This window comes from Cetorhinus maximus, chromosome 16 (assembly GCF_964194155.1).
Source record: "Cetorhinus maximus chromosome 16, sCetMax3.hap1.1, whole genome shotgun sequence".
Classification (NCBI taxonomy): Eukaryota; Metazoa; Chordata; class Chondrichthyes; order Lamniformes; family Cetorhinidae; genus Cetorhinus; species Cetorhinus maximus.
This window is the reverse complement of record NC_135894.1, coordinates 67,469,397-67,486,244: the sequence shown is the minus strand read 5'-3', so window position 1 is coordinate 67,486,244 and position 16,848 is coordinate 67,469,397. Positions and strand designations below refer to the sequence as shown.

The 16,848-nt window shown below is 40.9% G+C and overlaps 1 protein-coding gene across 1 annotated transcript in view; it reads right to left on the bottom strand.

Moving 5' to 3' along the window:
* The window catches only part of stxbp5l (syntaxin binding protein 5L), a 578,167-nt gene that overhangs the window by 67,318 nt on the left and 494,001 nt on the right, over window positions 1-16,848 (bottom strand). Inside the window, exons 21-22 of the mRNA XM_078559960.1 lie at window positions 12,135-12,185; window positions 1,367-1,456 (exon numbers count right to left, since the gene is read on the bottom strand). Coding sequence (XP_078416086.1) covers window positions 1,367-1,456; window positions 12,135-12,185 — 141 coding nt within the window. The remainder of the gene's footprint in view (window positions 1-1,366; window positions 1,457-12,134; window positions 12,186-16,848) is intronic.

Below are 16,848 nucleotides of genomic sequence, written 5' to 3'. Positions count from 1 at the left end.
GGCTCTCCTCTAGGTCTTCTGGGTATGGCGGGAGGTGTACCTCCCCAGGAATGAGAACTGAAGACCTTCCCACCTAGAGATCGCAGAGGAGGTGAGCCTGCTCTGGCGGGCTCCATTATATTCCGGCCAATATTTACAAGACTGTAAAATATTGTGCTTTAAACTTTTTATAGGTGATATTTTGCTGACAAAGATATATTGCTTCACTGCTGCCTGCAAAATTTGGACCAATGGCACTTGCTGTTGATCTCGAAGAAAGCTGCCTACAAAGATCTGACAAAATATGTGGCACGGTTTTCCCCTTTCCTGTCGTCAGTTTAAATCTAGCGTCAAGTCAAGGGGATCTCTTGCCATGTAGCAACAGTGAAGACAGCAAGCAGGTAAGCTTGCATAACACATAACAAACCAAGTAGTTATAATGACTTAATATTTTCAATTTATATTTTCAAAAAGTGGCAGTGATTGGATTCAGATTGAAGCAAAAATAAAGATAAACAAGATTAATTTTTTAAAAGTTGTAAATTTATTATGGAGAAATTTGACATTCCACAAACAGAAAATTAACTTCTTAGGGCCAGTGAGGATGTTCAGCAGCAATTGTGTAGCTTAGTACGCTAAAAACTCAGTTACACCTCATTTAACAAGGTGTAACTGTTTCAAGTGTTCTCACAGCAAGGTCAACAGCGTAAGAGTGGAAGTTCTTGTCAATTCATATGATTTCCTATTATTGCAATCTAGGGATACCTCAATAGTGCACCCTCTGGAGAAGCATAGAATCACTGACAGCAACGACTGGATTTGTGCATTATTCTGTACATCCATAGACTCCCGATATTGCTGACAGTTTTAGTGGAGAAATTATAGCAAATGTCATCAATTCCATCAGAAATTTTGGGCCATTGTTTACTATTATTAGAAAACTGCTATTAAAGAAACTAAGATTAAGCACGCATGTGATATATGTTGGGAACAGTTACTCTTGAGTATTGAATAAATTAGAGCCAAATATGTTCATCAGAATAAAGGATGTGTAAATTGGTTCAACTTTTAATAAACAAACATAAATCTATCAAGTTAAATCAGGATTAATAAAATTGGGATCAAAAATGCCCACATATAATTTTGTCTCAGCTCCACATTTTCTAATCCATTCTTGTTTTAGTTCAAATAATTCTGTGTGTAAAATGGACTAAATATGACCATTTTAAGGAGATGAGGCCATGCATAACCCAACCTACCAACTTCAAGTTAACTCTGATTTATGTCTCAGATATCTGTGCATTACATAATTAAAGCAATTTTCCATTTTGATCAATTACTTTTGTTTTAATTCAAAAATTTCATAAACCAATGCCTCATAACATACCTTCATAAATGGTTCTAGTCTTCTCAAAAGTTTTCACTGAGTTCCTTGAAACAGTTGTTTTCCCTTCTACACAGGAACTTTTCACAGACCCTAGAGAGCAAGATGGTAACTGATTCCTGAAGTAAAACTTAAATCTTTTGACTGAACCTTTTTACAGTCACATTCACGTAGTACTGAAGATAAAACATTCCTTCCAGTTATTTTGCTAAGCATTGAATGCTGTTTTTAAACAATGGTATTTTACCCTGATTCCCATCTCTTTTCCCTCCTCTGAGAATGCCTCACACTAGCAATTAATTGCATTTCATCCTCTTACTAGAGCCATATGGTTTGAATGATATCGTTGTCCACAAATATCACCAATTCCACTTTCTGAATAGCCATTAGAAGGCATGTTTGCAGTGAAAAAAAATCTCAGTTTTCCCCCTTCCATTCAAAATGGGGCATGTTTCACTGTGTCTATCGGGCTTCCTGGGAATTGGCAAAACTCTGTCAGTGTCAGGTAATAGGGTGCTTTGATTAGTAGTGTACTACATTATTAACTCTATGGGTAGGCTGCCAAGCTCTTGTCATTTAAAATATACAATAGCAATACGTTATTCAGTTGGATTATGGTATCTCATTGTTGACATATCTCCTTAAAATCATTAAAGATTTATTGTGGTTCTGTATCATTATTGTGCACTAACCACACCACATACAAATTGATGTCCAAGTATGATGAAGCATGACAAATGCATACATGCCAATTGTCCCTTTTTAACATGGATAGTCAACATTGGCAACCCTGCTCATGCTGTCTGTGCTTGTGCTAAGAAATTAGTGGAGTTGGAATTGCTCTCCTCAGTCCTTCTCCTCTTGCCTCTGATGGCTTACATGCTCCGCAAGCCCCACTCCTCCTTGGCTAGTGTTTCTAGTGTTAATGTTAGTGCTTTGTATCCTGAAGGTAAGAATTCTCTTGCAAGAATGGAAGTTTTCACTTCTAGCATACAGAGACCCCAATTCAAGCAAGTAGGGTGCAAAAAGGAGTCCAGAGTACAGGACCAAGGAACTGGGGCGGGAGTGTGTGGGGAAAAATAGTTGTAAAGTTGGAGGGAGGAGGGAATTATGGCAAGAGAGGTGGAGGAGAATGCAAGGGAAAAGGAGAAGGAAGAATTCAGGGAGAGAAAAGGCCAGGAGAGGGGTGGGGTCAAAATGCAAGGGAATAGAGGGGTAGGGATAGAGCGCATGACTAAGGGAGAAGGTAAATTGCATGGTAAAGTAGAATGAGTAGGGTGGGGAGACAGAGGAGTGCAAGAGGAATGGAAAAATCAATTGTATTGCAGGAGTTAAATGAATGGCTATAAAAAGGAAGGAAAAACGGATGGTAAGGTGAGATAGAAAGGTGCAAAATATGGCAGCTGTATTTTTGGGTGGGGAGAAAGAAATTGCCAGCATGCAACATGAACTGGGAAGCAACTTGTGTTGTTCAGGGGCGGGGGTGGCAGGGTGGAGCACCAGCTTGGATTGATAAAGGAGGGAGAAGAGTGGTGGTATTAAATGGGAAGGCTAGAGAAGGTAGTGTTTCTGTGAATAGTTGGGGAATTGAATGGGGTTCTGTATGAAATGTGTCTGCAGGGCAGTGTGTTCCTGTTAACTGGGACAATGGAGATCAGATGCGAGTGTGACTGTTAAAAATGTTCAAAAATTCACTTGGTGCAACCATGCCTTACTTTATTGACGATTATTACAATAAATAAATATTGTATATTTAAATATGTGTGGGTTGTGTTGTCAGAAAGTTAAATGACTCATTAACTTCAGGTACACTCCACCTAAAGTTAAATCGCTAAGTAACTAGTCAATCAACTAATCTTAAAGTTATTCTGAGAATTCTTAATGTGATTCTTTGTCTACTGCATGGCACTGCAGCAATCCTTTCCTTGAGGAATGTCAGACATGTTGATGATGGTAAATGAAGGTAAGTCTCAGTCTTAATGATGCCCAAATAAGAAATCCAGCAAATTCAATAACAAAACTACAAATGCAGTAATAAAACTATGTGGAATTTTATCGGGCTCCATTCCACTAAATGCAAATTGAGGAACTGAGAGTCAGTTTCTGTAATTTTGGGGAAAATTCTGACTGTATAATGCAACCAATGGTGATTCCAAAGACAGCCTGTAGTTAAGCACTGAAATTATGTTGCAACAGAATCAGAAATGTTATAATAATAATTACCATTATAAATAAATTAATTTACTATCAAATGTTAAGTCATAGCACCCATCACAATTAACCAAACTGCTCACAACTCCGGTGTCATATTTGACCTAGATGAGCGGGGACTTCAATTTGAAAAGGGAGCAGAGAGCGGCAGGGCCTTCAGTTTAAAAAGGACTTGAAGAGCGGCAGGGACTTCAGTTCGACTTCAGGAGAGAGAGGTTAAAACAGCGAGACTCAAGTAGGAGTAAGGGTAAAATAAAAGCAAGGATCCATATTCTATTCAGTTAAGATATGTCTGGGGAGCTCAGTCCTGTGATTTGCACATCTTGCACTACGTGGGAAATCCTAGACGCTCCTGGTGCTTTGGATTATCATGTGTGCAGGAGGTGCCTCCGACTGGAGCAACTTGAGCTCCAGGTTTTGGAGCTTGAGCGGCAGCTGGGGGCACTATGGTGTATTCACGAGGCTGAGAGGTTCGTGGATAGTACGTTTCAGGATGTGGTCACCCTGCAGCTTAAGGAAGTGCAAGCAGAGAGGGAATGGTGACCACCAGACAGAAGGAAGAGACCAGGCAGGTAGTGAGAGCATCCCCCGAGTGCATCTCGCCTGCAAACCGTTTTTCGGCCTTGGAAAACAGTGAGAGTTCCTCTGTGGAGGCCAACCAGAGCCAAGGCCATGGCACTGTGGGTGGTCCAACTGCTCAGTGGGGGAGGAAGAAGTGTGGAAGGGCAATAGTGGTAGGGGATTCTTTAGTGAGGAGAGTAGACAGGCACTTCTGCGGCCATAGATGTGACTCCAGGATGGTATGTTGCCTCCCGGGTGCCAGGGTCAAGGATGTCATGGAATGGCTGCAAGGCATTATTAAGGAAAGGTTGAATAGCCAGAGGTCATGGTTCATGTTGGGACCAAAGACATAGGAAGAAAGAGAAATGAGGTCCTGCAAACAGACTTTAGGGAGTTAGGTCAGAAATTGGAAAGCAGGACTTCAAAGGTAGTAATCTCCGGATTATTGCTGGTGCCACAAAGTAGTGAGTATAGGAAGAGAAGGATAGAGCAGATGAATGCATGGCTGGAGAGATGGTGCAGGAGGGAGGGCTTTAGATTCCAGGGGCATTGGGACCGTTTCTGGGGGAGGTGGGATCTGTACAAGTTGGACGGGTTACATCTGAACAGGAACGGGACCAACATCCTCGCGGGGAGGTTTGCTAATGCTGCTGGGGCGGATTTAAACTAAATTGGCAGGGGAATGGGATCCTGAAAAGTAGTTCAGAGGGGAGAGAAGCAGAGATGAAATTAGAAGTTAAAACGCTAGTAAATGAGTCTGGGGGGCAGAGGAAACATAGGCTAGATAAGAAAGAAGTGAGCTTAGCAAGGCCAAATGGAATATATTTTAATGCAAGGAGTCTGATGAATAAGACAGATGAGCTGAGGGCACAGATAGGCATGTGGGAGTATGATATCATAGCTATGATCGAGATTTGGCTAAAAGGGCAGGATTGGCAGCTCAATTCCTGGTTATAGGGTATTCAGACGAGATAGAGAGGGGGATAGAAGAGGAGGGGGGGTCACAATATTGATCAAGGAGTCAATTGTAGCAGTGAGGAGGGATGATATCTTGGAAGGATCATCAAATGAGACCATATGGGTAGAAGTAAAAAACACAAAAAGGGGCAAACACATTGTTGGGTGTGTACTATCGGCCCCCAGTCAGGGAGAGATAGAGGGTCAGATATGTAATTAAATTTCAGAGAAGTGCAAGAATAATAAGGCAGCAATAGTAGGGGATTTTAACTACCCAAATATTAACTGGGACAGTTTTAGTGTGCAAAGTAGGGAGGGAGCAAAATTCTTAAGTTGCATCCAGGAGAACTTTTTTAGCCAGTACATAGAAAGCCCAAGGGAGGGGGCAGTTCTGGACCTAATATTTGGAAATGAGCCTGGGCAGGTGGCAGGTATATTAGTAGGGGAGCATTTTGGAGGTAGTGGAGCAGAGCGGGACTGTAAAGAGCAAGACTTCAGTGAGCAGAGCGGGGCTTAAATTTAAGGAAATAGTCTTTTAACTAAAAACAAACAAAAAGTATGGCAAGGGAACTCAGTCCTGTGTGTTGTATGGCCTGCAGCATGTGGGAATTCTTAGACACTCCTTGCAGTCTGGATGACCACATGTGCAGGAAGTGCCACTGGCTTGACCAGATTGAGCAATGGGTTTTGGAGCTTGAGCGTTAGCTGGAGACACAGCAGTGTATCCACGAGACTGAGGGTTACATGGATAACACGTTTTTAATTGTGGTCACGCCGCAGCTTAAGCACGTGCAGTCAGAGAAAGAGTGGGTGACCACAAGTCAGAAGAAGGGAGGAAGGCAGGTAGTCAGGAAAGCCCCAGTGTGCATCTCACTCAAGAACCCTTTTTCTGTTTTGGAAAATGGTGAGGGTGAAGGTTCCTCTGGAGAGCGCAGCCAGAGCCAAGTTCACAGCACTGTGGGTGGCTCAGTTGCACAAGGGGGACGGAGTAAGAGTGTAAGGCAATCATGGTAGGAGACTCAATAGTGAGGGGTACAGACAGGTACTTCTGTGGCCATAGACGTGACTCCAGGATGGTGTGTTGCCTCCCTGGTGCCAGGGTCAAGGATGTCACAGAACGACTGCAAGGCATTCTGAAGAGGGAGGGCGAACAGTCAGAGGTTGCGGTTCACGTTGGTACCAACAACATAGGTAGAAAGAGGGATGAGGTCCTGCAACAAGCATTTAGGGAGCTAGGTAGCAGATTAAAAAGCAAGACATCAAAGGTTGTAACCTTTGGATTACTCCCTGTGCCACCTGCTAGTGAGTATAGAAATAGGAGGATAGAGAGGATGAATGTGTGACTGAACAGATGATGCAGGAAGGAGGGCTTTAGTTTCCTGGATCACTTGGTCTGTTTCTGGCGAAGTAAGACAGATGAACTGAGGGCATTGATTAACACATGGGAATATGATATAGTTGCTATCACAGAGGCAAGGTTGAGGGAAGGGGAGGACTGGCAGCTCAATATTCCAGGGTATAGAATCTTTAGGCGTGACGGGGGGTGGGGTGTAAAAGTGGAGATGGCATTGCACAAGGAGTCAATTATTGTAGTAAGGAGGGATGGTATCTTAGAAGGTTCCTCAAATGAGGCCATATGGGTAGAACCTAAAAACAAAAAGCGGGAAATCACTTTGCTGGGAGTGTACTATATGCCTCCAAACAGTCAGGGGTAGGCAGAGGAGCAGATATGTAGGCAAATCTCAGAGAAGTGTAAAAATAATAGGGTAATAATAGTAGGGGATTTCAACTTCCCCAATATTAACAGGGATAGTCTTAGTATAAAAGGTTTAGAGGGGGCGGAATTCTTAAAATACATACAGGAGAGCTTTTGAAGCCAGCACGTAGGAAGTCCTACAAGAGAAGGGGCGGTACTGGACCTAATCTTAGGGAATGAAGCTGGGCAAGTGGTAGAAGTGTCAATAGTGGAGCATTTCGGGGATAGTGACCATGACTCCAAGATTTAAGGTAGTTATGGAAAAGGACAAAGATGGACCGGAAATAAAGAACTCTCACTATTTCCTTTTTGAATGACTCCCTCTGGTCTGATGTAGACTTTCCTACATGTAGCTGCTCCCGGTCCACTTTGGCCAGATCCTGTCTTATCATATTGAAATCGGCCTTCCCCCAATTCAGGACTCTATCAGGTCCCCCTCAGCCTTCTCTGCTCTGAGGAAAACAACCCTAGCCTATCCAGTCTCTCTTCATAGCTGAAATGCTCCAGCCCAGGCAATATCCTGGTGAATCTCCTCTGCACCGTCTCCAGTGCAATCACTGTTAACATTTAATGTTAACGTTAACTGTATCCCTCTCCGCAGATGCTGTCAGACCTGCTGAGTTTTTCCAGGTATTTTTGTTTTTGTTTTGGATAGACTGGGGCTGTTTTCCTTGGAGCAGCGAAGGCTGAGAGGGGAACTGACAGGGGTGTATAAGATTATGAGGGGCATAGATAGGGTGGATAGGAAGTCACTTTTTCCATTAGTAGAGGGGCCAATAACCAGGGGGCATAGATTTAAGGCAAGAGGTAGAAGGATAAGTGGGGAGTTGAGGAGAAATGTTTTCACCCAGAGGGTGGTGGGAGCCTGGAACTCACTGCCTGAAAGGCTGGTTGAGTCAGAAACTCTCGTAACATTTAAGAAGTATTTAGATATTCACATGCGTTGCCATAGCCGCCAGGACTATGGGCCAAGCGCTGGAAAATGAGATTAGTGTAGCCAGATTTCTGTTGGCCAGCGTGGACATGATGGGACGAATGGCCTCATTCTGTGCAGTAAATGTCTATGAGCTTCCAACTATATACCTACACAATCATTAAGACCATCTATTTCCACCTCAGTAATATTGCCCAATTCCCTCCCTGCCACAGCTTAGCTGTCATAATTGTATATCAATTATGTTTAATTATATGTGGATGGAGGACATTTATTGGGTTTTCACTAGAGCCCATAGAGACACCTCCTGAAACTGTGGTGTGGTTGAGTTAGGAAGCATATGCATATAATGTCTCACTCTGTAAATAAATACAAGACTGCTTCCATATCATCCTTCACCAACTTGCTTTCCGCATTAGAACAATCTGCTTCTGAAACCCTCATCCAAACTTTTATTTACCTCTACAGTTGACTATTCCAATGCATTCCTGGCTAGCCTTCCACTTTCTACCCTCTGTAAACTGAGGTCATGCAAAACTCTGCTACGGATATCCTAACTCGCACCAAGTTCTGTTCACCTATCACTCCTGTGCTTGCTGATCTACATTGGCTCCTGATTGAGCAACATCTTGATTTTAATATTTTCATCCTTGTTTACAAGTCCCTCCATGGCATCATCCCTCCCTATTGCTATAACCTCCTCTAGCCCCACAGCCCTTTGAGATATCTATGCTCTTTCAATTCTGGCCTCTTCAGCGTCGATTTTAATCACTCCACCTTTGGTGGCCATGCCTTCAGCTGCCCTAAGATGTGGAAGGTCTGCTCTGCCTCCCTTCCTCCTTGAAGAAGCAGCTTAAAACCTACCTCTTTGACCAAGCTTTTAGTCATCTCCCCTAATATCTTGTAATGTGACTTGGTGTCAAATTTTGTTTGATAATGCTCCTGTGAAGTGTCTTGGAATGTTTACCACATTAAAGGTGCTACATAAATACAAGTTGTTGTTGCTGGGAAATTATCAAAACAAGTTTCAAAAAATTCAACTTCCTTCAATAGCTGAAATATGCAATAACTGATAGAATATTATATATAGGCGCAACTTAAATGTTGGCAAGTTCATGTCCCACTGCACTCCTATTGTATCTGCTTTGTTTGCCATATTGAACCATTTGTATTTTACAGATAAAATAAATAAATTGCAGAATGTTGTCAAAAAACATTAATAAAAATCCTGAAATACAAATGCAATAAAAAGGAATGCATCTATTCTGTCTTGTATTTTTTATTCAGCAATTATTCAGGGCTGCTTTTCACTTGTATAATTCATTTTGAATTGTCAGCATTTTGGGGTCTGTTAGCTTTTCAGTTTTTATATTGGCATGTATGTAAATGGTTATGAGTATGGAAAACATTAGGTATTACATGCGTTGATAAACAGGCAACACAAAACTCATCAGCAAATATGACAACAATATGTTCTAGAAGTTATAGTATCTAGTTTTTCCAATAGCATTTCACTGTGCAATATTGGCCTGTATAATCATGTGCCAACTTATGGCAATTCCAATTGAGTAGTGCGTTACTGTATACATAGTATTTTGAACTTCAATTCATGGCCCGCCTAACATCACTTTGAAGCCTGTGCTGATAGATGATGCAATAATTTCTACTGTAGTCAGCTCCTCTTAAGAGCAGGTAGGATTTTCTGCCTAAAAACTGCTGAAAGCTGAAATTATTCTTGTTGCTAGTTTATTTATTACTAATTGATGTAAACATGCAAAAATTATTCATATACAGCCATTTGGTTTTAAGGAGAGTAAATATTAGAATATAAGAGCAGGGAGGTTATGTTAGAACTGTACAATACACTAGTTAGGTCACAGATAGAGCACTGCATGACAATTCTGGTCACCGCATTACAGGACGGATATGATTGCACTAGAGAGGGGACAGAGAAGATTTACAAGGATATTGCCAGGACTGGAGAATTTGGGGTATGAGGAAAGACTGAATAGGCTGGGATTGCTTTCTTTGGAACATGGAAGGCTGACGGAAGACTTAATCGAAGTGCATTAAATTATGAGGGGTCTAGATAGAGTGAATTAGGAAAGACTTATTCCACTCAGCATAAAAGTCAATAACCAGGGAGCATAGAATTAAAGTAATTGCTGGAAGAATTAGGAGGAAGTTGAGGAGAATGTTTTTCATTCAGAGGATGGTGGGGATCTGGAATTCACTGCTCGATAGTATGTTAGAGAAAGAAACTCTCATTATATTTCAAAAAATACTTGGATAAGCATTTGAAGTGTCATCACATAAAAGGCCATGGACCAGGAGTTGCAAAGTGAGATTAGGCTGGACAGCTTTTCTCAGCTGGAACTGACTTAATGGGCCGAATTACCTCCTCCTGTGTTGTAAATTTCTATAATTCGAAAATATAAACTAAAGTATAATATTCTCTCTCATCCTTATAATGGCACATGCCATTTCACTTGCGGAAACAGGTAAGTGACTCTCTACTAATATGTATTTTGTAAACAGCTGCTAATCAAATACCCCATAGTGACCAACCACATGATTTTCTGTCCTTCTGTTTGGGACTGTATAGTGTCCTCACTTGGTAGTTCCCTCCTTGGCTTGACCTGTGATTAGGTGCTCATTGTGTGGGATATCATGGACATGAATTTGTATCTTATCCCTCACAGTATGCAATGGATGTGTTAGTGCCAGTATACCACAATTGCAACAAAGAACTAAAATTACATCTGTTTAGATCAATGTGAAAACCTTTACACATGAAATCAGAAAGTTGGTACATTCCTCTCATTTTTTATGAAATAGGTAGTGAAGCTAATTCTAGTTGCATGGGCTATTAGTCGTTAATGATATAGACTACAAGGAAACCTTGTAACACAGGCATATTTTTTAGAAAAACAAAACTGTATGAGGAATAAAAAAAAAACTCAGAGTGAGAGCCGCCATGGGGCAATTTTCTTTTCATAGTCTGTTACTAAGTATGATTAGTAGAGCAGCAGCAGCAGGGTGTTTCTTTTTTGAGTTGGAGCAAAATGATAAGGTGGAAAACACTAAACTATAAATAAAATTATTCTCCTTAACAGAAATTTAAGGCCTAATTTTAACTTATCCCCTCCACCCACCCCATGCCTGACGAGAATCGGGAATACGTGGTGTTAAAAAACAACCAATAAGTTACTCAGCTCATTCTAATCGCCTTCTGGCCTTTAAATTTTTAAAAAGTTTCCCTGTAGGCCAGTAGGAGCAGGTGTACCCCCCAGTTCCTTGTACCACTTATCTGACTGTTGTCGACTATTCCCACTTGCCTGACCCCCAGTGCAGGCCTAAAGTGACTGAAATTATGTATTTAAATGAAGCTCAAGAGTTAAAATAGCCCAGGCATTGTATTGGCAAGCAAGGGCAACTTTAATATTCCCTGCAAAGGCCCCACACTCACTTCTCTCCCTCTGACTGTTAGCTGCAATGTGCTTTTTAAAATTTCATTTAATTCTCACAAGAAGTTAGATCCTTATAAAGGGAATACTTTTTTCTAACCTGAGATTAAGGAAGATGAGAGCACTAGAATTGTGAATATTATCAAACACTTTGGCTCGATTTTCCTGACAACTCTCTATGCTGGCACTGGATAGAAAACAGCACATCTAAAGTGTGCTCTGCCTGTTCAGATACAAATGGTTGCAAAACCTACAATGTTCCTGTTGAGCAGATTACACTATCTAAATCTTTAAATTAGAGTTATACGCACACAAATCATTTCTGAAAAATAAATTAGCAAGGAAAAAGCTAATATCTGTAACACAGAAATTTTGTTAAGCAGCATTCTATACTCTCCTAAGGGAAACTGCCTGCACTTCACTGATTCTATTTTCCTCTCTATGTGGATTTTTACTATATTAAAATGTGTTGTACTTTAGAACAAAGTTGAATGGATGGAATACACTAATTTACAGGTTTTAAAAGTTTGCTAGTTATAAATTCTGGGCTAGGATGTCAAAATAAGTGACTTTTTTATACAAAACACAAAACACAAAATTCAAGTAGATTAAAAATAAAGAGGGAAAAAGGGAAAAAAAAGTTAGAGATGAGCAAAGAACCATCTGACCATAAACAAACATGGCGTGGAGCTCTAAGGGGACATTTATTGTCTAGGCTTTTGAAATTAATATATATTTCTGTGCAATGTATGCCCTTTATGAAGCCCCATATAACCATTTACTTTGTTTGGTTCAGTTTAGTTCACCTCAGTTTGGTGGAATTTGCTCATCCCCAACCTAAGTAACCCGAAAAAAAAACAAACTGTCAGCTTTCGCCTACCGTACCGAGATCAGTCTTAAGATCTGTCGGCAGACTTAACTTTCTTGGTCCTTTTACTGAAACAACAGAAAGAAAAACAAAAAGCAACAGTTAATACTAGAAAACAAAATTTGCAAGGTAGTGTGGAAAAAAAGTGTACTAAAATTGTAATGTTGGATAAAAAGGCAGCGGCACTGGACAAACTGGGATGTGGATGCTCAACATATCAATCAGCAAACTGTATTGCTCAAGACCACAGGCTGGACTTTTAGTAAGTGAATTCATACAGTAGATTTTACATGGGATCTCAAACCATTCATGCATTTGCTGTTTTCTCATTCAGGAATCCTTAGAAATGCCAAAATATAAGGATTGAATATTTCAAATGTTCAATTTATAGTTACTGGTCCCATTTTTGTAGTGTTAGCAAAGCAAACCTTTTTTTGTTAAGAAAAATAACCCATAAAGAATAAAATACTCAGGTTACAGCTTCAAAATGTACACTTGTTTGATTTTATGGAACTAAGGGAAAAGACAAAGAACACAGTAATGCTTCAATGGCCTTCAAATATAAAAGATACAGAATTTGAATAGAGAATCGGTTGGCACACTGCAGCACGCATCTGAATGTCTGTATTCTGAGAGTGATCAGCGATGTAGTGAAAAAATATGATATTGCACAATAATCTTTTCTCGAACAAATACAAGCATTTGTGACCACTTTACAATACGTTAGTCACAATATCCTTTCTTGTGAACAAATCATAAACTAATGTTGATGATGATCAGTTTTGCAGCATGATCTTCATATTAAGGTGAAATCCTTAGTCATTTTATAAAACCATAGAAAAGTTACGGCACAGAAAGAGGCAATTCAGCCCATCGTGTCTGCATCAGCCGAAAAATAAAAAATAAAAAACTAGCTACCCATTCTAATCCCACCTTCAGTAGTCTTGCAGGTTCCAGCACCTTAGGTGCAGATCCAGGTACCTTTTAAATGAGTTGAGAGTTTTTGCCTCCACTACCAAACCAGGCAGCAAATTCTAAACGCTCACCACCTTCTGGGCGAAAAAGTTTTTCCTCAGGTCCCCTCTAATCCTTCTACCAATCATCTTAAATCAATGCTCCCTGGTAATTGACCTCTCTGCTAGGGGAAACAGGGCATCCCTGTCTACTCTATCAGTCAATCTTGTACACCTCAAAAGGGTCACCCCTCAGTCTCCTCAGTTCCAAGGAAAACAACCTCAGCCTATCTAATCTTTCCTCATAGCTACAATTTTCAAGCCCTGGCAAAATTTTGTAAATCTCCTCTGTACTCTCTCTACAGCAATTATGTCCTCCTTGTAATGGGGCAACCAGAACTGTACACAAAATTCTAGCTGTGGCATAACCAGCATTTTATACAGTTCCATCATTACATCCCTGCTTTTGTATTCTACACCTCATCCAATAAAGGAAAGCATTCTATATGCTTTATTTACTGCCTTATCCACCTGTCATGCCACCTTCCAGGACCTGTGGACGTGCACTCCAAGGTCCAACTTCCTCTACCCCTTTCAAAATCCTCCCATTTATTGTGTATTCCCTACCTTTGTTTGTCCTCCTCAAATGCATTACCTCACGCTTCTCTGGATTGAATTCTATCTGCCACTTTTCTGCTCACTCAACCACACTGTTGACATCATTTTGAAGACAACAGCTATACTTTTCACTATCAACTACACAGCGAATTTTTGTGTAATCTGCAAATTTACCAATCATGTCCCACATTTAAGTCCAAATCATTAATATATACAACAAACAACAAGGGAGACCTGACACTGAGCCCTGTGGAACGACGCTGAAAACCGTTTTTCATTTGCAAAAACATCCATCAACCATTACCCTTTTTCTCCTGTTGCTGGGCAAATCTTGGATCCAATCTGCCACCTGTATCCCACGAGATCTCACTTTCTTGACCAGTCTGCCATGTTGGACCTTGTCACATGCCTTACTGAAATCCATGTAGGCAACATCCACTGCACTACAGTTCTAGCATAACTTCCCTGCTCTTATATTCTAATATTTAGATTTCCTTTTAGTCTATCCTTTATTTCGAGGGGGATTGAACATAAAAGTAAGGATGTTATGCTTCAGTGATACATGGCTTTGATGAGACCACATCTCGAATATGGTGTGCAGTTTTGGTCTCCTTATTTAAGGAAGGATGTAAATACATTGGAGGTGGTTCAAAGGAGATTTACTAGATTGGTACCTGGAATGAGTGGGCTGTCTTAGGAGGAGAGGTTGGACAGACTGGGCTTCTCTGGAGTTTAGAAGAGTGAGGGGTGATTTGATTGAAGTATACAAGATCCTGAATGGCCTTGACAAGGCAGATGTCGAAAGGATGTTTCCTAGTGGGTGAGTCCAGAACTAGGGGGCACTATTTTAAGATTAGGTATCGCCCTTTTAAGACAGATGAGGAAAATGTTTTTGTCAGAGGGTTGTGTGACTTTGGAACTCTCTGCCTCAGAAGGAAGTGGAGGCGGGGTCATTGAATATTTTTAAGAGGCCATTGAATATTTTTAAGGTAGAGGTTGATAGATTCTTGTTAGGCAAGGGAATCAAAGGTTACCGGGGTTAGATGGAAATGTGGAAATCGAAACACAAGATGATCAGCCATGATCTTATTGAATGACGGAGCAGGCTCGAGGGGCTGAATGGTCTACTCCTTTTCCTATTTCTTATGTTCTATATTCTTATCCTTATCAATCCTCCTTGTTACTTCCTCAACAAATTCTATTAAGTTAGTAAGACATGATCTTCCCCTAACAAAACCATGCCGACTATCCCTGATCAATCCGTGCCTTTCTAAGTGACAGTTTATCCTGTGTCTCAGAATTGTTTCCAATAATTTTCCCATTACTGAAGTCAGGCTGACCAGCCTATAATTTTCTGGCTTATCCCTCGCACCCTTTTTAAATAATGGCACAACGTTCGCAGACCTCCAATCCCCTGGGATCTCACCTGTATCTAGTGAGGATTGGAAAATGTTCCTCAGAGCATCTGCTATTTCCTCCCCGGCTTCCTTCAACAGTCTGGGATACAGTCCATCTGGCCCTGGTGATTTATCCACCTTCAAGGATGCCAGTCCCTCCAGTACTTCCTCTCTCACTATGCTTATTATATCTAATATTTCACACTCCTCCTTTGTAACTAATGTCTGCATCATCCTTCTCCTTAGTGAAGACAGAGATAAAGTACTCATTGAGAACGCTGCCCACATCTTCTGCATCAACCCACCATGTACATCTCTGATAGGCCTTACCTTTTCCTTAGTTATTCCCTTGCTCTTAATGTACTGGTAAACATTTCAGGATTTTCTTTGATTTTACTTGCCAATATTTTTTGTATCCTCTCTTTGCTTTCTTAATTTCCATTTTTACTACACCCCTGTACTTTCTATACTCCTATAGGCTTTCTACAGTATTAAGTCTTTTGTGACTGTCATAAGCTTTTTTTTCTGCTTCATCTTGACCTGTATGCTTCTGAATAACCAGGGCATTCTAGATTTGGCAGTACCACCATTTTTCTTTGTGGGGACATGTCTACACTGTGCCTGTAGAATTTCTCCTTTGAATGCTTCCCACTGATTTGACACAGTTTTTCCTTCTAATAGCTGTACCCAGTCCACTCTTGCCAGCTCACTTCTCAGCTTTGTAAAATTTGTCTTCTCCCAATTTAGAACTTTACACCTGTTCTAGCTTTGTCCTTTTCCATAATGATGCTAAAACTAACTACATTATGGCCACAATTTTCAAAATGGTCCCCCACTGCTACTTCATCCACTTGCCTAGCTTCATTTCCTAAGACTAAATCTAGAATTGTGACCCCTCTCATTGGGCTTATTATGTGCTGGCTAAAAAAAGTTCTCTTGAATGCAGTTCAAGAATTTTGCACTCTCTGTGCCCTTCAAACTATTTGCATCCCAATTGATATTAGGGTAGTTGAAGTCCCCAACGATTACTGCCCTATTGTTTTTGCACTCAGAAATCTGCCTACATATTTGCTCTTCTAACTCCCTTCCACTATTTGGGAGTCTATAGTACGCTCCTAGCAGTGTGGCTGCCCCTTTTGTATTTCTGAGCTCAACCCATATGGCCTCATTTGATGCCTCATTTAGTACATCAACCCTCCTCACAACTGTAATTAATTCTTTAACCAATAATGCTATACCCCCACCTTTTTTATCCCCCTCCCTATCCAGCCTGAAAACTCTATATCCAGGGATGTCTGTGTCCCTTGAATGTAAGGAAACAGAGATAGGTCGTGCAGACTGAATGGCCATGATGGGAGAGAATAATGGTTTTATTGTAAACTAGGGCATCAAAGATGAAGGAGAAGGTGCGGTTGAACAAATCAGTAGCTACAGAAGTGTTGTGGCAAACAGAGGGCCAAAGGCCAGACAGCTGGGATTTTGAAAGTGCTGTTGTAAGTGAATTGGGGGATCATTTTTTTCCAGAGATGGATACAGAAGGTTGTAGGGTTTGGGTGTGGAAGGGGCATATGGATGTTGAGTGATACAAGGAAGTAATCAGAGATGGCCTCATCTGTATCAATACAATAGGACTAGCAAGACCATGTGAGGTGGTAAAGTGAAGGAGTGGCCATGAATATGTGTTAGGGAATTTAACTGGAGGCAGAGATTTAGGGATAAGAGGGCAATGAAGCCAGAGGGAGAGCATATGATGAATTGGGATG